Source organism: Leuciscus leuciscus (assembly GCF_965113295.1).
Source record: "Leuciscus leuciscus genome assembly, chromosome: 20".
NCBI lineage: Eukaryota > Metazoa > Chordata > Actinopteri > Cypriniformes > Leuciscidae > Leuciscus > Leuciscus leuciscus.
Window position 1 is genome coordinate 34,767,555 of NC_138744.1, and position 20,775 is coordinate 34,788,329.

At 36.8% G+C, this 20,775-nt stretch overlaps 1 protein-coding gene and 1 long non-coding RNA gene across 5 annotated transcripts; one reads left to right on the forward strand and one right to left on the reverse strand.

Moving 5' to 3' along the window:
* Positions 1 to 3,110: 3,110 nt before the first annotated feature.
* Positions 3,111 to 9,017, forward strand: LOC309483389. 2 transcript variants are annotated; one of them, XR_014200547.1, is made up of 5 exons: positions 3,111 to 3,185; positions 4,666 to 4,910; positions 5,632 to 6,708; positions 7,868 to 8,049; positions 8,882 to 9,017. It is a non-coding gene; the product is annotated as an uncharacterized lncRNA (long non-coding RNA). The 2 variants fall into 2 exon arrangements; XR_014200548.1 differs by having other exon boundaries at positions 4,666 to 4,865; positions 5,672 to 6,708.
* Positions 6,730 to 11,905, reverse strand: klf10 (Kruppel like factor 10). Of its 3 annotated transcripts, none has more exons than XM_082149213.1 (4): positions 11,765 to 11,905; positions 11,098 to 11,283; positions 8,866 to 9,394; positions 6,730 to 8,013 (listed from the first exon to the last, which is right to left on the reverse strand). In XM_082149213.1, exons 1-4 carry the CDS (start codon positions 11,786 to 11,788, stop codon positions 7,736 to 7,738), a joined length of 1,017 nt encoding a protein of 338 aa, XP_082005339.1. In that variant the 5' UTR covers positions 11,789 to 11,905; the 3' UTR covers positions 6,730 to 7,735. The 3 variants fall into 3 exon arrangements, with proteins under 3 accessions (XP_082005339.1, XP_082005338.1, XP_082005337.1); XM_082149212.1 differs by having other exon boundaries at positions 6,732 to 8,013; positions 11,083 to 11,280; positions 11,765 to 11,899; XM_082149211.1 differs by having other exon boundaries at positions 6,733 to 8,013; positions 11,083 to 11,283.
* Between the last annotated feature and the right edge of the window lie 8,870 nt (positions 11,906 to 20,775).

A 20,775-nucleotide genomic window follows, 5' to 3' on the forward strand; every position in this document is an offset into this window, starting at 1 on the left:
AGTGTCGCAACTCTCTCTCTCTATGGCTCTGATCTTGACGTTTTACCAACATACGCAAGACCACAAGGGCAACGAATGAGATAAATCAATGGAAGCCATATATCTATATAATGACATTATATAGATCAGTGGTATGTATGGACTTATCTAACTCTGGGGGATTCGCTGAATAAGCTAAAGTCCCAAAAAGTTGCCGTGTTCCTTTAATGTAAAAAATCTTGTATAATATGACTTGGTGTTTTTTAAAAAAAAAGGTTTTATTGTATTTTAGGAGAATAAATTTGTGAAATATAAGTTATGCAGTGAGGAAAACACCACATCTCCAACATCTGTCAGAGCAAGCTGCAGAAACTACGAGTTATTTTGAAGCCCTTAATATAAAGCATATCTCATGTTTATTACAAATTAGATTATGCACTATTTTTCAAATGCGCTCATAATATCAAACTACTGTATATCCATATGAAAGGTATTGCATCATCCTATATCGTTTATTAAAATATATCAACATGCTGTACAAACTTGATTATTTTTTCCATCAGCATGTCCCTTTAGGGGCTCCGTATTCTCCATCTGTAAAAGTCATGCAAATGTTTCCATTTTGCTGTCATTAGTGGACGATGCCAAACAGACTAAAATATACATTTTGCTAAAATATTTGTTTTTGGTATGGAAGTAAAATAATGACAAATGTTTTTGAAACAAAAAAGCTTGTTGAATTGCATTACTTGAAAAAATATGCATTGCATTAAACCCTGCTTGCATTTTAAAGCATTGTATTTTCAGGGCTTGCATTTTTATGGGCTGAAATTCAACATGGTTGTACATTTAAGCTGTGAATATTTCAATTCAAAACATTTCACACACGTTTTCATTATTAAAAATTCAATAATCCATATTCCCCTTGTCAAAAAATTCTAAAGGATTCCAATAAGAAAATTGTACAGGATTCTAATTAGAATTTCTATCATATTTTGGAACCATTCCTATAAGATTTCCAATAGGAACTGTCTTATAGGACTATACATAAATATCCTATAGGATTCCGATAGAAATTGTCTTATAGGACAATGCATAAATATCCTGTAGGATTTTCTACAGGATTTTAATGGGATCCAATTGGGTCACTACTCCGGTTTATATGGGATTTCCTTTTTTTTTTTGGAGAATTTTTAAGAATCCTAAAGGTGCACTTTTCCAATGTTTTTCTTTTACTAACAGTAGTTTTTTGATTGTGTCTTGCAGTTTGCTTAAACTCACCTCAATGTAGACATTGTTCACTGTTAAATGTATGTTGTGCAACCTGCAGTCACATTATAAACAACATGGCAGGTGATTTAGGTCAACCTTTCAGATTTCACTTCCAAAATGTTCATTCTGTTTAAAAATACAACCTATAATATTCGACCGGCAATTTTCGGTCCATTTTATTTCGCTTCCACAAATTCAGTGGTTCAAATTCGACAGAGAATTCAACATTTGACATCCGGGAATGCCAGGAATATCAGTAGATTGCCGATTGCTGATCTCCATAGCTGTTATAGTCGGTCTCACCAGCCGGAGGTGCAAGCGGCTGTTGACGAAGAAAACTATAGAGCAACGGGTGAGAGACTCATTCATTCATTCATTCGTTGAATTACAGAAATGGAGCAAGCAGTGGGCTATTTGTGATTATTATCGGGGCGATGAATTGTGATGATTATCATATGGAAAAGCTGATAAAGACACAAAAGCTGTGTTTACATTTTTAGTCTTCACTGTTACTTTTGTAACTTACATGTAAGTTTTGCACAGCTTTCTCTGTCGTGACAGAGATTATGTTATTCGCCGATGCTGATGTAACTTACAGATCAAACGTGAAATCTGAGGTAGTAGACATATATTTCTCTCGGTTGTTTAGTTTTCTTAACTTTATATTGCGGTCTCAGGACACTCAAAGTAACTCAGTGGACAAAATACAGTGATATAAAAGACCAAACTCCCCCCTTATTGGGGATGTAGGCTATATTAATAGGCTACAGGCAAACAGATGGACCAGAATATGAACGTAACGCGCAAAGTTTCACGCTAAGCGTCATCATTTTAATGATGAGAACGTGTGTGAAATGTTTTGAATTGAAATATTCACAGCTTAAATATACAACCATGTTGAATTTCAGCCCATAAAAAATGCAAGCCCTGAAAATACAATGCATTAAAATGCAAGCAGGGTTAATGCAATGAATATTTTTTCGAGTAGTGCAATTCAACAAGCTTTTTGTTTCAAAAACATTGGTCATTATTTTACTCCATATTTTTGGATATTAAAAGCACAGTATGTAACAGTAAATCGCCACTAGAGGTCGCTTATTCAAAACAATAACAAAAGCATAGCTTGATGAATGAGTGTGGCTGTGGACACAAAACATAAAGCATAACCTTTAGTATGAACAATGTTTAACAATTTGACGTCTCTGGGATTTGGCTGATAAAAAATAGAGAGAGTTTTTCTCAGAACCAACTTCATTTTTCACATGGACCGACCGGAGTCATGCAGTAATGCCAAGGGCATTTATAAAGGAAGGAAATGAGGCAGGTTTTGATTTCATGCTTTGCTCACAGATTCAACATTCCCAGTTGTTGTCAGGATGCACAAGCGTTCTCTCGGGCTGTGTCTGATGCCCGCTGTGTCTTTGATATGTCAACTCTCATGGAGTCATGGATCAAATTGTGATTTGATTGTTCCTTTTGTGCCATGAGTTTCCCTACTGAATCAAGAGGGAATGCTCTTTATTAATCTAAATGTCACTTTCGCTGCAGTCTGCATAAGTGTGTATTTCCCCCATGGTAATGTGTTATAAATGAATTTGATCTTAGGAGGAGCTAGGCTTTGAGATGAATATTCTGGATATTGGAGCTGGCTTTGATGGAAGTGAAGCACAGTTAGACAAGGTAATGTATTCTAATTTGTAAGATTTTTTTTTTTTTTTTTGCATTCATAAATGCTTTCCCCCTGAGCTTCTAATGTTGTTTGTGTGTGTGCAGGTTCACAAGACGCTAAAACCCATGCTGGACATGTATTTTCCTACCTCGACCAGCTTTGTCGGTCATCGCCGAACCTTATTATGTGTCTTCTGCTTTCACGCTGGCCGTGAATATAATCGCTATGGAAACAGTGGCTCGGGGTTGTAGCGGTCAACCACACAGTGAGTACTAGTCAATGTTCATGTCAGATATTCATGCTATATTGTGGCTTTTATTTTGATGGGGGGAAAATATTGGAACATCAAAAAGATATGTAAATACATGGTAACTGTTTATTTTACAGTGTTAAACATGTTAAATGTACACTTAATGTATCAGAATGGTTCATGCGTTTTATGTATCGCTCTCTACGTCGGACACATAACTGTAATTAAAATGATTATCCTTTGGCTTGACTACGTTATCAAACAGCTAATAATGTGTTGCTAATGTTACATAAAACATGTTCCCATTCGCCATTTCAGAGTCAGACAGCTGCCTAACAATCAGCATCCTTACAAACGCTTAGAAAAACTTAGAACATCAGTGGAGAAAGGCATATAGTCCTCATCATATACATAACCCTCCTGCTTCACAGCAGTTAATGATATGCTAGAGCCTGGCCGCACGTCGACGATTGGTCACGGCATGTTTGTGGCAATTTCAAACTATGTTTTTGAGACTGTCTTTGGTTCACTGCAGTTTTAAAGAGAAAATACTCAGCAATGCTGTCGACTTATGAATTTGCACATGGTTTGTCTTAAAACACATTAAAAACACCACATATAATAATTATATTATGTAATAACACGACATATAAAAACATTAAAACCACCACAGGTATATATTTTTCTGTTTTTTTTCTACAGAATGTGACCTTGCATATGCATATGACTAATTCATAAACATGTACAGATCAAGTTATTAATTTTATTTTGTGTTTGTACCTGCATGAAAAAAAAAAAACATTTCAGAATACATTTCATACATGCAGTGACTTTTCAGTAGGGCTGCACGATATTGAAGAAAAGCGCGATATGCGATAACTCATTAAAAATATTCGATACGCTTAAAGTGTGTATAATAAACTTAAATTATCTTTAAAATATATTTGAAATGATATAACCTACATACGTGTTTCACATTCTTTTTGTGACTAGAAAACATCCCTAAACGTCTGAAAGTGAACATCAGTGTTTTACTGAAGCATAAGAAGTGTTATTTTAACATCAGTGTAAACCACGGGCTTTAGGGGTTCAGGGTTCAGGTTATCATACATTAGGGTTATTTAACAACAGAAACTAAATACTCAAATGTAAAAATAAAACATTGCTTAGTTTTCACTGAATTAATTAAATATATACTGATTCTTATTAAAGCTACAAAAGTTATTCAGCCGAGAGCAGCGAGTGATTTTCTTTTTGTCTTTTGATCATGACCCCAGTTATTGCAAGCTGTTGCGATATGCATATCGCAATATATACATTTGCGATATTTCGATAATTTCTATATATTGTGCAGCCCTACTTTTCAGAATTTTTTTTTTGTGGGTGAGATTTTTAAAATCATTTCTTTGAACATCCTCCTTTGTCATTGACCCAATCACAGGCCATTGTTGTTTTAATCTGTTAATAATGTGATCATGTGCTGTTTTCTCATGAGATGAGCGCAGAAGAGCCGCTGTTCTCCTGCAGTCTGTGGGGTCCGTCTGCTGATGATCGGGATCAGGTGGTGAAGCGATGTCTCAGTGTAGGAGACTGGCTGCTTTTCAGCAACGCAGGGGCCAACAGTCTGGGGCCCGCATTCCCTAACAGAGACGAACACAAACCGCTCGTCTTCTACAGCATCTCCGAATACGACTGGTATGGAGTGAATGTTTGTGTCTTGGTTTCAAAGCTGGTGCCTTTGTGTAGCCTGGGAAAACCCAGACAACTTCCGGCAAATTTAGATTTGCTCTGCAAGTAGTCTGGCAAAGAGCTCATTCAAGCCCATTTCTAATCCGTCGAAATTGCGGCACCAATCAGAAACGTTGAGGCGGGCTTTACACGATGACGATCGCTCTGATTAGTTTTAGGGTCTATCCAATTGCGCTCAGAGGCATTTGAGTGACGTCCGTTGGTGAAGCGCACCAACTTTTAAATGCATTATTGCAAACACATGAGGACAGTCTCCATGAAAGACCCACTGGCAGATGAACGTGCTGCTACAGTTCTCTCCGAAACGGTAGGAAATGAAATTAGATTTAATAGAGGATTTTAACTGTGACGAGATGATTGACAGGGCAGTTTACGTGACAGGATGCACGCGATAGATCCGTCCGATAAAGATGACAAAGTAGTGTGTCCCAAAGCTTGCCTACTTTTTTGCTACACATTCAAAAGTAAAGACCTTTTCTTCACAAAAAGAGTACATACTTTTATGGCGTAGTGTAACTTAGGCGAATTGGGACGCAGCATATGGCTTTACACATGACGATCACTCTGATTGGTTTTAGGTCTATCCAATTGCGCCCAGAGGCATTTGAGCGACGTCCGTTGGTGACGCCCCTTTGGAAATGAGTTATTAATGAAGCTTTGCCAGACCATAGCTCAGTTACTACTGAGAATGGTCTGGTTTTAACCAGGCTAGCATTTGTGTTGTTTTTTAATCAAATAGTTTTTCTTCGCAGGCAAGAGATTCATAATTGTGACGTCAGTTTGGACACGGGGATGAAGAACTTCTCTCTTGGACCATGTTGCCTGCGATCATGCATGTCTGAGGCAGCCATTTCTACCCCAGCTTAACAAAAAGCCACTTATTAATGTCATTGTTTTGTAAAGATTGACTTAAGCGCTTAAGAACCTGAACTCTTCTCAAAAGCTTCAGATGCTTCTAGGAGCAGAGCTGAAGAAGTGTTACTGACCAGAACAACTTCATAGCCCATCAGAACTGATGGATATACAGCAGATAGTTACGATTAGCTTTAACAAATGGGCCAGTTAGCATTTACAGATTTACTTACTGAATTATAAGTTTTATACATACATATATACACATTGCATATATTTCCTCTTAAGTGAATCAATCATGAACCCAAAAGGGGGAAGTTATTTATTAAACCTCAAGTAGTTTCATGACATCATCAGATGCTTTTCAAGAAATGTGCACTTGTTTTAGTTATTTGTATTAAGAATGTGATGTTTTAAACTGGATAATTGTGATCTTCGTCCTGTCTGAACTCTGCAGTAATAGTGCAGCAGAGCTAAGTGTGTTTGTGGACAGAATACAATGGAAACGTTGTAATCTGTTGTAATCTCACGCCCAGAACGCACCTTGTGCAAGTATGCGAATGCCAAGCGTCTTGTACAGTTGTACATGTCTGTGTGTGTTGCATTGCTGTGACGAGCAAGTTATTGCATTTTAAGGAAAGATGTGTGCAGTGCAGTAAGGAATTCATAGTGTTATGAACTGTAGATGCATTTTGTAATGTAATATTGCACAAAATTGAGATCGCATAGCTAGAAGGATCTTTCGGGTCTGAGTTGTTGCTTTTCTATAGTCTACGAGCGTCGGCTGCAGCTCCTCGGATCTCAAGCATTGTCTCCGCATTACATGTGTTCTGTCCAGGACGTCTCTGCTTTTGTCTCGGGAAGTGTTGAAGATGGTTGGAGCAAGTGGTGCCGGTTGAAGTGAGAGGATTTGCAGTGTTGCTCTTGCAGGATCCAGGCAAGTGTCTCTTTTGTCAACAGATGAAAAGGAAGTCGATATGTGTTTTCGTTTTCGGTGTCAGAGCATAAATTATAGACTGTTTGGCGTTTACAGCATTTACCATGTACAGATTTTGCTGTCAATAAAATGGCATTAAGTGGCCTTGTTGTATCATTTAATGCTTCCTTTACTGTAAAAGTTCACTTGAGTAAATAGCAACAAACTTCATTTAGATCATCTTTTTTACACTTTCGAGTTACATCTGTTGCCATGTATATAAAAAAATCCGGTTTCAGCGCACAAATGAGATTTGCAATTTGGTATTTTCATCATACTGCTGAAAAAACAATGTAAAAAAAATGTATTTCTATTTTGCAAACAACACAACTTCATGGCAGTACATTTAAAAGCGAGCAAATAAAAGTAACACTTTATTGTAAAGTCCCATTAGTAAATTCATGAACTGAAAAATACATTTGTTGCCGTGTTTAATCGTTGTTAATCTTAGTTAATAAAAATACAACTGTTCATTGTTCATGATGGCTCAATGCTTTAGAAGTATGTAATGCAGTTAACAAATGTAACCTTGCTTTAAAGTGTTACTAAATATTATTGTAATATAGTGAAATATAGGTGAGTTGTGTCTCTTGCTGTCATATTTCTAGTAATAAAAAAAAAAAACAGGCACGTGATTAAACTGCAAAAGTTGAGACAAAATATTTTAAAGAATATTATAAATATTTCTGAAGGATCATGTGACACTGAAGACTGGAGTAATGATGCTGAAAATTCAGCTTTGATCACAGGAATAATATTAAAATATATTCTCTTAGAAAACACCGTTTTTTTAAATTGCATGAATATTTCACAGTTTACTGTATTTGAACAAATAAATGCAGCCTTGGTGGGCAGAAGAGACTTCTTTCAAAAGCATAAAAAGAATCGTAATAATTCCAACTTTTGAATGGTTGTGTGTGTATAAAATAAGCGATTTAAACAAAATAGTCCAGATGTATACACAAGGACGTCTCCTTGTTTGGGTCTGTCAGCTGTCAGTCTTGGGAGCCAGAGGCTGCAGGGTTCGGCTGAGACCGATGATGTTGTTAAGATTGCAAAGCTCCTGCTGCCACACTGGTGTTCTCCTGGCTGTAAGATGGCGGCGTGTGTGTTTTGCCAGGTGGTCGCTGCGCACAAAGCGACTGTGGCATACGGGGCAGGCGAAACGCTTCTCTCCCGTGTGTGAGCGCCGATGACGTGAAAGTTCATCAGATCTGGCAAAACGCCTCAAGCATCCGTCCCAGCAGCACCTGAACGGCTTCTCACCTGGAGGACAAGACATGTACAGGAAACAACTTTGAGGTTGTAAGTTGCACTGATCTAAATCATGCAAACATATAAACATACAAATATATGTATGCAGAAGTTTGGAATACAGAGTTTTAACAAACTTAATGAGATGCATATCTGTCAGTCATACATACATTTTATATGCAATTCATATACATAAAATGTATATCTTACATTTAAGCCTATATATATATATATATATATATATAGGATTAAATGTAAGATGTAAAAATGATTATGCATATGAATTGCATATAAAATGTATGTATGACTGACAGATATGCATCTCATTAAGTTTGTTAAAACTCTGTATTCCAAACTTAAGGAAATATGACATACAATTTAAATACATACAGTATAGTCCAAAAGTGATGTCCGGAGAGGATATTTGTTTTTAAATGACTCTTAAAGTTAAATTAAACCATCAAAATATGACGATATTTATATTTTATTATTTTAAATATGATGGAATAGCAAAACACTAAACTTGGAATCTGTCAAAGTGAAAATTTGACTTTGCAAAAAAAAAAAAAAAGCATATTAACACAAAAAGCATACATTGACTACAACATTATCAATTATTAATATTTCATTGGTTCTCTCTTGTTTATGCATGCATTCATAGTTTCTTTGTATGACAGCTTGGCAAAAGATTATCGGCACAATTTGGCATGTTTCATAAAACAACCGACTCAAAGCACAACTATGCATTATGCTTACAAAATCTTTAATAATATTTTATTAAAGGGTGAAAGGTCAGATTTTCTAGGCCGGACATCACTTTTGGCCACTATTGGAATAGAGCTGAAGAAGCGTCCTTCTCTCTACCTGTGTGTGTCCTCAGGTGTGCTTTCAGGTGGGAGCTTTTGAAGTATGTTTTCCCACAGTGCGGGTGAGTGCAGACATAGTCCCGAGTCCGTGGCGGAGCGGATTCAGATGCGGGTCTGTTTGCGGACGAGTTGTGGACGGGAGCGGGAGCGATGGCGGGAAACTTCAAACCACGTGAAGGTGTTTGTTTAGGGGGCAGAATTACCACGACTGAACCTTTGGCCATCAGACCGGCCACAAAAACCACAGACGACTGACAAACGTTTGCCGAACCAGCAGAGGATTGAGAGAGAGTCTGGAAGACTGAAACTGATGGCATGCTTCCAGAAGAAGAATCGGACACCATTGCAGCAGGGGCTGATGGGGGATCAGATCTGAGAGGCTGGAGGTTTATTGCTGATTCACTGGCGCTCTGACTCAGTGCATCTGACGTGTGGCGGATCACACTGATGGCTCGAGATCTGGTGACCCCTGACCCCTGGTGTTGGTCACAGTCGGGACTGTAAGGTGGAGTCATGCATGACACTGCCTGAAATAAAACAACGATCAGTTCATGAATGTTTCTTGACATTACTTTACTAATGCAAATGATTGGCCAGATTACCTTACTCGTAAAAATAAAGGTTCTTTATTGGCATTGAATGTTTCATGAAGAACCTTTAACATTCATAGAAGCTTTCCATTCCACAAAATCTTCTTTATAGGTTCTTTAGATTATTTAAATGTTCTTCACACTGAGAACTGTTCACTGAAAGGTTCTTTATAGAACCCAAAATGGTGGTTCTCTACAAAAAAAACCTTTTGGAAACTTTATTTTTAAGAATACAGTATATATTGATAGGCTGCCTTTTCATTTAGCATGCAGTTTAAGTTTTTGTGAGTGAATCTCACAAAAACACATTCAGGTCATATTGTGCCATTAAATTTAGATTATTATATGAACTTGAATTACTGTAATCTTTTAAATGTTTTACTTTTGGTTTTGGTCATTTAAGTCAGAATCTCATTAGATTACTGACATACAGTCCTTTTTTCTCCGGTTTTTACCTTATTACTGTAATACAAATATATACATATCCATATACATAAGTATTTTACATTTTAAATAATGATATTCAGATTCTGAATATCTTGTGTCTGACTCTGTACATCACACAAGTATAAAGAAACGAACTGAGATCATTTATTTTTGCATGACTTCACAAAGTAGAACTACCAAATGTAATATCTTATTACATTACTATACAGTATTCTTTGTATCTTAAAGTCCCCCAGTAGTGAATTCACACTTACATGTAATTAAGTGGAGTAAAGGTTATGCGTATCTGGCGTGCTGTCCGGGGGAGAGATCCTAGCTCGGATTATTAGCCTGAACCCATGGGTTGTTGTAAGAGTAGACTAGAAGTGAGGAGACGGGGTGGTGTTAAACTGTCAATGAACGGCGATAAGTCTGCTGTATATATACCTCTTGTTTTGGTAATTGGTTGATTAACTGAGTGCGCTCCTCTTGTGTTACTTTAGGTTGAACGTGCTCCTCCCGAACTTTGTTAATAAAACATCCCTTAAAACTCATCTTTGATTACCAAAATTACATATTGAAATGTTCTTTCCTTGAAAAAATTTCTTCATGCCTTAAAATTGCTTGAATGTAACCCGACACCCGTGCCTCATTTAGTATACGCGGTCCTATGAATATGCAAATGAGCCCCGCCTCCACTCACTCACTCAGCTCAGAGATCCACTCGTTGACGATCACACGTTGATCTGATTGGTTACAAGGTAGTTTGTGACGTCAGAAACACCAGCGATTTCAAAGCGTGTGTTTTTGTCTTTGGTTCACTGCAGTTTTAAAGAGAAAATACTCAGCAATGGTGTCGACTTATGAATTTACACATGGTTTGTCTTAAAGTATACTAAAAACACCACATATAAACAACATTAAAAATCTTGATTTTCACCACAGGGGGACTTTAAAATCAATGTAGTTTTTATTTTTATTTTTTATATGTAATATAAATTATATAAATATTAAATGCAATACAAAAATATACATATATACATTACAGTTTAAATAATAATACAGTAATGAGTTGGAGATTTGCATAAGATTTTTGTGTTGTAGTATTGATTGTTAAATATGCATTATTTTTATTAAAATACTATTTTTGTGTGTGATACTGGGTTAAAATATGACCTGGATCTGTCTGTGTGCTTCACCTCTGTCTCACTCACGAAGGACGACTGGTGGAAATCAGCCGTGACTGAACACACTGAATCCTCACAGGCTTCAGAGGAAGGTGTCAAGGGACGAAATCCCCTCTCCTGGACATTTCCCGACTCCCAGTCAATGTTCATGGATATCAGGGCCTCCACAGCTTCTGAATGTCTCCTGTCGGTGTCTGTACATGTCACACGCTGCTAGATGTGAAAGTATCCGGAAGAAAAGATCATGAATATAATGATATGGAAGAGATTATAATTTCTGCCTGAAATTGACAATTTGCATTTTGCATAACTTCACAAAGTAGCTCAAATGTAATACTTAAAAAAAAAAAAAATTATATTCTTTATATAATAATAATATTGTTTTATTTTTAATACTTTTTTAAAAATCAAGGTAGTTTTATATATATATATATATATATATATATAAAAAATAGATTTTCATAATCATCAATTCCTTCCCTTCAATGTACATCAACTATTAATGTTTGCTAATGGCTTTTATTCTAAATTAGCATTTAATAAACATAAATATACAACTTAAATAAATATAATACAAATCAAACAAAAAGAAAGCATTAGCCAGTATCTGCATCTCGGGCAAGTGCGAAGTTAAACAGATTATTGATTAACTGCAGAAAGAATTTGAATTCTTAAACAGAGATAGTTTACTTACAATTTCAGATAGTGATGATGACATACTGATGCTGTATTATATCTCTCGTTTATTATTGTGACTGAACACCTATGTCTCATTATGATACATACTGTCACCGTTTCTTGAGCTTTAGATTCATTCACATATTTCAGAAAACCGAGCCGGGGCCGTGTGGGCGTGGTTTCATCTCCAGCCAATCATCGACAAATGTGTGCTGAGCGTCAGCCAATGAGGAGAGAGTTTCGGTGCGTGATCAGTGTGTGATCCGCGCAGTGTGTGCGGATGATACACAGACGGTCAGCTGTTCGTCCAGATATACAAACCGATATATCCCTGCTGAACCTGATTCATATTACTCTCATGTTTAATTCACAGAGCCTTAAAAAGGGCGTTATTTTCTTCATAGCACTGCGTAATATCTTCCATTAAGTCATCATTTAACTAATGCTAAAGAAATGAGTGTTTCTCCATTAAAGGGACAGTTCACCCAAAAATGAGCATTCTGTCATCACTTACTCACCCTTATGATGTTCCAATCTGTATGAGTTTCTTTCTTCTGCTGAATACAAAAGAAGATATTTTGAAGAATGTTGGTAACCAAACATTTTCTGGTCCCCATTGACTTTGTTATGGCTACCGTCAATGTCAATGGCTACCGTCAAATGTTTGATACCAACATTGTTTAAAATATTTTCTTTTGTGTTCATCAGAACAAGATTTGAAACAACATGAGGGTGAGTAAATGATGACAGATTTTTCATTTTTGGGTGAATTATCCCTTTAAAACCTTAGCATTCAGTCTCCCCGTTCTTGAATATTTGGTTAGCCAACATCCTTGGTTTAGTAAGCTCTTATATAACAGTTACCCAACAGTCCAAACCCAAAGCGTAACATAATACAGACAATCTATCAGGGATGCTGGTTTATTCTCTCTGCTGAAGCACATTCTGCACAAACTATATTCCTGATAACATTTTATAATAGTGTTAAATGACACCGGCTTCCCTCTCCAGCATTAACGGATCATCTGAGGCCTGAGTTACTGGATTGAACCTTGCCCTAGATTTGTATGAGTGCATGTGTAAATCTAGAGCATTCGGACTGAAGCCAAATACGCTTTTGCTCATGTACTTTACTCAACGGCATAGATGCTGATCTGGAATGTGTCACAGACAGAGTTATTTTGGTGACTTCTCAGTTGGTGATCATATTACTACACATGTGACCACACAAACAAGCTTAAGTAAAGTGTGCAGATATTAATAAGTATTAAAGTCATCATGAAAAGTTTTTTATGGAATATTGCAGTATTGATTTTAAATGATTTGTCTGTGCACATCTTTTTTTTTTTTTTTATAAATGTTTCTTGTAATCTTGAATCAAAATAACTTCCCCTCCCTCTTTTCTTCTCTGATGATGTGTTACTGGCATGAGGGCGGGGCAACCTGTCACTCACATGAAATCCACCAATAGCAAACCATTACAACCATCCAATCAATTCCCCATTGACAAAACCAGGCCCTGTTCTACATTTGTTCTTGTTCAAGAAGCTGTGTCACTTAGACCCTGTTTACAATTGGTTTTAAGATGCGTTTTGGTCGATCGGATCACAAGTAGACGAGGGAGACACATACCCGTTTACACCTGGTGTTTAATCCGTCTCTTTTGTCCACTTTCAACCACTTCTGTCCTGATTTCTTCGAGGGGAGGGTCTATGGGCGGGTAAATGTATGGGTTTTTCAGATCTTTTGATCTAATGGACAAAATAAAATGCACCGAAAATGCAATTTACATAAAAATGCACCGAAGACAACAGAAAAACGTATAGCGCAACAGCTTTCCTTTCTGCTCTGACAGCCACAAGACCAGCCGAATGATCAGGAATGGTGAGAGAACATTGTGCTTGGTACGTCTTTAGTCTCCAAAACAAACTTGGATCTTCAGCCGACAAAGTTTAAATCCCGTCTGGCTAGAGCGCTTCCCATAATGTTTAGGCATTAGGTCAGTAGGAGAGTCTTTTTGTGGCTGTTTGAACACATTGGACCACATGAGCGTTTACACTACGACAGTTCACACAGAGTTGGACAGAGGCTGATACATGCTGCGCTATTCTGTATTCTTTTTGTGTTTCCCTCTAAATTAAATATATTCGTTCAAGGTAACCTGTGTCGAATGCATCCTTACAACACATTAGGTTACAACCTGTGATCCGATCGACCAAAATGCCTCGTAATATCATAAACTGGGCTTCTCATTTACGCCACAATATGAAAGAAAAGATGATCACAACTTCTGTTTCATGCTTACTTTATTTGAAACAAATAGTGACTGTTTATGAAATAAATAAAAACATGGACATTAAACATTGATTTGACTTTAAACAATTTCATTATGCCTGAAAAACAGTTGTGAGGACTGAAATGAGGAACATGCAGAGAGATGATATGAAACTAGCACAGCTAAAATCAGTTTCCTGGGACAGTGATCAATCAAATGTGGAGTGACTGACCAATCAGGATTGGAGGAGCACATTTCATCCTGAAGCTGCTCACTATTTTTAGCCCACTGAATTTTTCCTGTTTGCCGATTCTCATCCGAGCACAAAGTGCACTAAACTCAGGAACCCAAATGATTCCCAGTATAGCATGTGACGTGTTTGCACAAAGTCACTTTTTAACTCACTAAACAAAGTTTTGGTTAAAAATAACATCAGACTGGACCTGTCTGCATTGATTGTCCTTGAGTGTTGATGTCACTGAAGATAAACTCACACAGATATTTAATGTCATTATCCTAAATGAATAATAGTCCAGATAACAAATGTACAATATCTTTGACAAAATGTATTTATCAGTCAGTGCCTGCTTGTAATGAATGATGAACTTTAGAATTTATAGTTTGCACAGAAAACAGGCCTTTTTAAAAGACACTTTGTATATAAACCACAAAAATCATTACATTTGTTTTTAAGAAAGAGGCCAAAGATGATTTTTTATTGGTCATAATTTCATTCAAAAGAAATCAGAGATAAAACACGGACTATGTGGAGGGTGAGGGTAAGATGAGACAGCATTTTCTTCAGTTGTCCTGTCTTTGAGGTGAAATAAAACAGAGGATTACTGTAATACTATATTGGAGAAAGTGATTGAGAAGGAAAACGCTGACACCTTCTGGACGTGACATGATACATTTACCCTGGCATGCTTTACAAATGATATTTGGGTGTTTTGGGTTTAAAATAACGATTCATAAATTTTGAATTACTAGCTATGCATTTACCTGCTCAGTCTCACTTTGCAGAATATTTGTGGCAAAAAGTCTAAGACAGTAATGAAAATATTGCCCTTTTTCCATAAAAAAAAATAAAATATAGCATTGTTCTTTTTTAGCTTACACTGTAAAAAATTTGCTGTAGTTTTGCAGCTGTTTGCCAGTAACTTACTGTAGATTTAAATCAATGTTATTTACTGGCAACAGTTTGCTCAAAGTTAAATGAACATTAAACATTAACAAGTCTTTGTCTTTACAGAATAAAACTATAAAATAACAACTTAATGCAAAGCATTCTGGGAACCAGAAATCTTCATCAACCTTTTTCTGTTATTTTCCTTCAGATTTTGGTTCCCAGAATGCTTTGCATGAGGCTGTTATTTTAGTTTTATTCTGTAAAGATAAAGACTTGTTAATGTTTAATGTTCATTTAACTTTGAACAAACTGTTGCCAGTAAATAACATCAATTTAAATCTACAGTAAGTTACTGGCAAGTAGCTGCCAATAATACTGTAATTTCTACAGATTTTTTTAACAGTGTAGCCAATACCATGTCCTGCTCTAGTTCCTGTGGGATATTAATATTAGAACAGAAAGATGTAACAGAAAGTCGTAACATCTACATTAAGAAGGTTCAGCTGACCTTTAATGTAGGCCATCACAGCAGCACGGACATAACCGATGTGTTTATGTGAATACGCGGCAAGACGGACGTTGTGAGTCTTGTGACAATGTTTTCGTGTGTATGTAACCGTAAGCGCAACAATGAAAAATAGGCAGCTTTATGTGGACGCACTGGGAATGAGGCACGGGAATAAAATCACGCGCAAGCGCAACCTCCGCAATTCAACGCCGAAAACATGATTTGCATTTTATTATAAATTTGTGCGCATTATTTGTTGTTATTAGAGACTTCCGACGATCCGAGATTGATGGTAAAACATTTTAGCAATTTTTAAATGTTTGATGGAGTTTTTACACGGCACCCCGGTTGGGAAACGCTGACCTAGGCTATAGGCTACTGTCTATATGGCGATCACCGGTGCGTCTCTGGCTGAGATCCTGGCCAAGAGGAACCAACCAGAAGCCTGAAGTGCGTAAAGCTCAGCGAGAGCAAGCGATCAGGTGACGACAGTGGCGTATCCAGGACATTTTTACTGGGGTGGCCAAGATGGGACACAAAACTAGAGTGGGGTGGCCATATATACTATAAAATAATGTTATGTAAACCTTTAAACTCTTATGAACAATAGAGGATTTTAATAATAGTAACAAAGTGCAAACTTTATTTTTAAATAATGGTACTATTTCATAAAATGTAAGATACAGTCACAGGCCTATTTAGGAAATGTGTTTACTATAGTCTGTTATTAATTGCCATAGTGGGGGATATGATTTACTCAATTAACTTGGCCATTAACTTGTCCGAAAATGCATTTGTGTTTATCTGCAAAAAGGTTTACATACACTAGATTGCAGCCTAGGCTACTGTTAATGTAAATATAATGTTAGTGGTTTGTTTTTAAAGTCTACATTAGAGACCTGCGCGGGACGGATTTCTCACTTAATAATTCCTAAAAAGCTGACATCTCAGTTCATCGCCATCTCACAAATCTCTGTTATTATCAATGAAACTGGCTGCATAATTAATCTTTCATATTATCTACACTTTGTTTGATATAATAGATGATTTGCCAGTATGCAGAATTCAGCACTGAACAAAAAGTCCATTTTGAGTGGTGAGGGGATTCTATCTTAAATGCATCTGATTGGCCATTGCGTTCAAGAAATCAACACATATGTCTGTGATTGGCTACATTGTTCAACGCTGCAAACATGTTATAAATAGAGACTCTGGCCTGTAAATCGTTTCTATTTTGTTTTAGTTGTTCTTGTTGCTTTTGTGCAACAGATGAATGACAATTTATTCGTTTTTATTTGTTCAATTTATAGATAATTCTATTTTGCGGGAGTCCCGACTCCCGCGAATCGACACACGAGTGCATTACCGCCCGCGCCCGCACTCGGCCATCAGATCTATATTCCCGTGCCGCACTCTGTTGCGTTGGGTCCCGACCATACCTCTCAATCGACTGATTCCAGCGTTTTTATCGTTGTTGTATTGTTGCAACTGTGTGACCGTCCTCTTGTTTCACGGACCAGCAGCAGCAGGTGCACCGTGCAGCGCGCGTGCTCTTATCTCATGGGTCATCTGACCTGCATGGCCAAACGTCCGCTGAGCAGAAATCAGCTCTCACAGTCTCAGTACGACCGTTACTGTGTTAGTTAAAAATGTGAAACTGGCCCTAAATCAGTTGATCAGCTGTCATCACTGATTGACAACATTTCTCGTTTCTTGTGTTGACGAACTTGACCTACCTATCAGATCTGGGGTGGCCACAGGGGTGGCCAATGAGCTTTCAGGGGTGGCCCCGGCCACCCCCTAGAATCGCCATTGGGTGACGACCCTAACGCTTCATTCACACTCATGATTTATGATTGAACCTAAACTGGTTTGACTGCAGTTTTGCACATTCATTGCTCTTACAAACATGTACTGTATTGGCGCTTTTCCATTACCAGTAACGTTACCAGCTCGACTCGACTCGGCTCGCTTTTCGTTCCGTTTTCCATTGCAGATAGTAGCCTACCTCCACAATAGTACCTGGTCGTCATAGCGTCATATATAATCTTATACGCGAGACGCGCGAGACACACCCGCTACCCACACACACAGGACAATGGAGGAAATCGAGTGTATGCTGTTGTTTTTTTTTTTTTTTTTTTTAATTTACAATATGTCATATAAACTTGAACTTAAATTTACATCAAGAACTCGTTTGAGGAAAAAAATCGCATTTAAAACAGTAGGCCTACACCTCACATGTCAAGTAAGAAAAAAAAAATACTAAAAATACAAAAATAAATACAAAAATAATAATTACAGGGGGTGACAAAACAACATAGTGCTTCAAGCGTGTTTAAGAACATAGGATTGTAAACTCAAAGAGCAAGAGACTCTGACATTGTTTCATATAACTCATTTATGGACTGGTTTTCTTCCGATAACACCTTTAGAGATGCTATATAATTTTTTATTTCATTATTAAAACAGTTTATGTTGGGCTTGCTGTTGTTCCACTTATTTTTGTGTATATGATACTTTCCCATAATGAAAATAATGTTCACCATTTTAGATACCTTTTTTGACACACCATCCATATATATCATCACTTGAAATTTGTTAAACAAAGAGTTGTTGATCCCAATATTTAACCCTCGATAAACATCCTTCCAAAACCCCATTGTGACTGAACAAGAGAAAAAAAGGTGTTCAATTGTTTCGTGTTCTGTCATACAAAAAACACACGGATTAACTTCAAAATTGAACCTTTTCCTTAGGGTTTCAGCAGCAGGATAAATATTATTTATTAATTTGAACTGAATTTCTTTTACCTTAGGTGAAATTGGCCATTTAAGATAGCTACAACCAGTCTTTGTTAATGTAACTTGATGATCTGTTATCTTTATTTTCGTTGGCTTTTTGATATCATAGAATAGTTTTTCTTTAACCACACTTCCAAGTATTTTGTTATTACATTTTCTTTCTCCAAATTTCAATTCACCAATTTTTAATTCAGGAAGTTTAACAGTCACATTTGAATTTGTGAGGATACTTTTAATCATGAATTTTAAGGGAAGTGGAATAGCTCTACTGATTTGGTTAAATTCTCTATAAGAGCATTTCAAATTAAACTTATCGACAAAGGAATTAAAGGGATACTTTACCGTTTTTTCATATTAAACTATGTTATTCCCTTAACTAAGACGAGTTGATACATACCTCTCTCGTCTCAGTGCGTGCACTAAATCCCTCTGTCTTGCGGCGAAACTTTGTTAGCCCAGTTCATTTAATATGGGCCAAGCAGAGAAGCTACCAAACACCTCCACGTTTTCCCTATTAAATACAGTTACTCGCGAAGTGTAACTCGACCTAGGACGGTGACACAAAACAAAACGTTGCGCTTTTCTAAGCGTGTAAAATGGATAACTATTTTGTATGGCGGAATACCATAGCAAGTGCTTGTAAGCACTTCGACTTGGCGCAGTAATATCTTCACTAGAGGGAGCGGGGGCCGGTGAGAGGATTTTTCACGATTTTTCACTCCATTTGCCTTTGTTGTGTACATGTCATCTAATTGGGACTGCAATAACTTTAATTCAGTAATGTTGTCTAAGGATAATTGTACATTACTTGTTAGTTGATTGATTTTGTCAATTAGATCCTTTTGCTTCCATTTCCTTATACATGACAGTTTTTTACCTGTGTCAACTGCTATTTGTCTGGTTTTGAACTTAAACCATTCCCATTTACTGATATCACTCATGTCTAGCTTTTCAACCTCTGGGATAAGAGACTTCACCTGTTCACAAAATTTTGCATTTTTTAAGAGATCATTATTTAACTTCCAGATATTTGGAGAATTCAATTGTTGTTTGGATGTTAATAGGTTTAGACTAATCATGCAATGGTCTGTAAGCGGAGAGGCTGATATTTTACAATCTGAAATATCACTACATAACTCACATGAAATCAGCCAGTAATCTAATCTGGAACATTGACCGTTTCCTGCAGAGTTATACCATGTAAACTGAACTGACGTTGGATTTAATGCTCTCCAATAATCAATTATATACGTTGTTGTACATAAAGACAGTATAGTGTCGCTATATACAGTTTGAGAATTCCTATGAGGTAGTCGGTCTAGCCATGAATCAGGGGCTATATTATGGTCTCCTCCCAATATCACTTTATCTGAATCATATGTTGTTTTCCATTCAATTATAAGTTGGCTTAATTTTGCATACAACTTCACATTGATTGCTTGGTTGTTAAAGCCATAAACGCATATCAAAATATAACGTTTGTCATTTGTCTCCACAACCACCATTAACCAGTGACCTTCAGTATCTTTTTTATGATCCATTATGTTACCTGGAAATCTATTAAATAGTATCATGACTCCTGCTGAGTGTGATGTTCCATGTGCAAAGAAGGCGTAATCCCCCCATTGAATTTTCCAAAATTTTTCATTATCCATAACAGAATGAGTCTCCTGTAAAAAGATGCATTGCGATTTCTGATCCTTACAAAACAAAAAAATGGCTTTACGCTTTGTAATGTTATTCAATCCCCTAACATTCAATGATATAAAAGAAAGTATGGTTGTTTTAAATGCGCTTAACTTTGTTTTTTGCAGGAATGAACATATGTTGTCCTGAGTAATATATCAAAAATATAGAAAAAACATCAACTGTCCTTCAACATTGAAGTCCTTCAACCCCTTTTAGCAGTTAAATCAATTAAACTTTCACCTGGTAAGATTCATACTAACAGAATATGTTTAAATAAAATACCTGAGAGTTTCTTTCTGTAAAACTTAAATACATCTTACCATGTTACTGAATTTTTGCTCTGAATAAACAGAAAGTGCCTGAGCATTTGCTTACTACATAGTACTTAGGGGTCAACTCTGCGTCCATCAATGAGAGCGTATCCTTCTCTTAGGGAGGCCTTTTTTCCGTTTCTTCTGGCTTCTTGCACCTTAGGCCAAAGCTTTGCACGAGCCTCACGATCTTCTTTTGAGAAGTCCTCCTTGAACTGAATGTTCATCTCTCTGCACACTCTTGATCTCCTCCATACTTCATCACGGACAGTTCTCAAGGCAAACTGAATGATTACAGGTCTGGGCATCTT

Bases quoted from the DNA above. Each gene is read 5' to 3' on its own strand.
- klf10 (XM_082149211.1), bottom strand. From the start codon at position 11,788: ATGTCATCATCACTATCTGAAATT. The intron at 9,395-11,082 runs GTGAAGCACACA...GTTTTATTTCAG, and splicing joins CCTTCGTGAGTGAGACAGAG to GCAGTGTCATGCATGACTCC. The intron at 8,014-8,865 runs GTAGAGAGAAGG...CTTGTCCTCCAG, and splicing joins ACACCTGAGGACACACACAG to GTGAGAAGCCGTTCAGGTGC.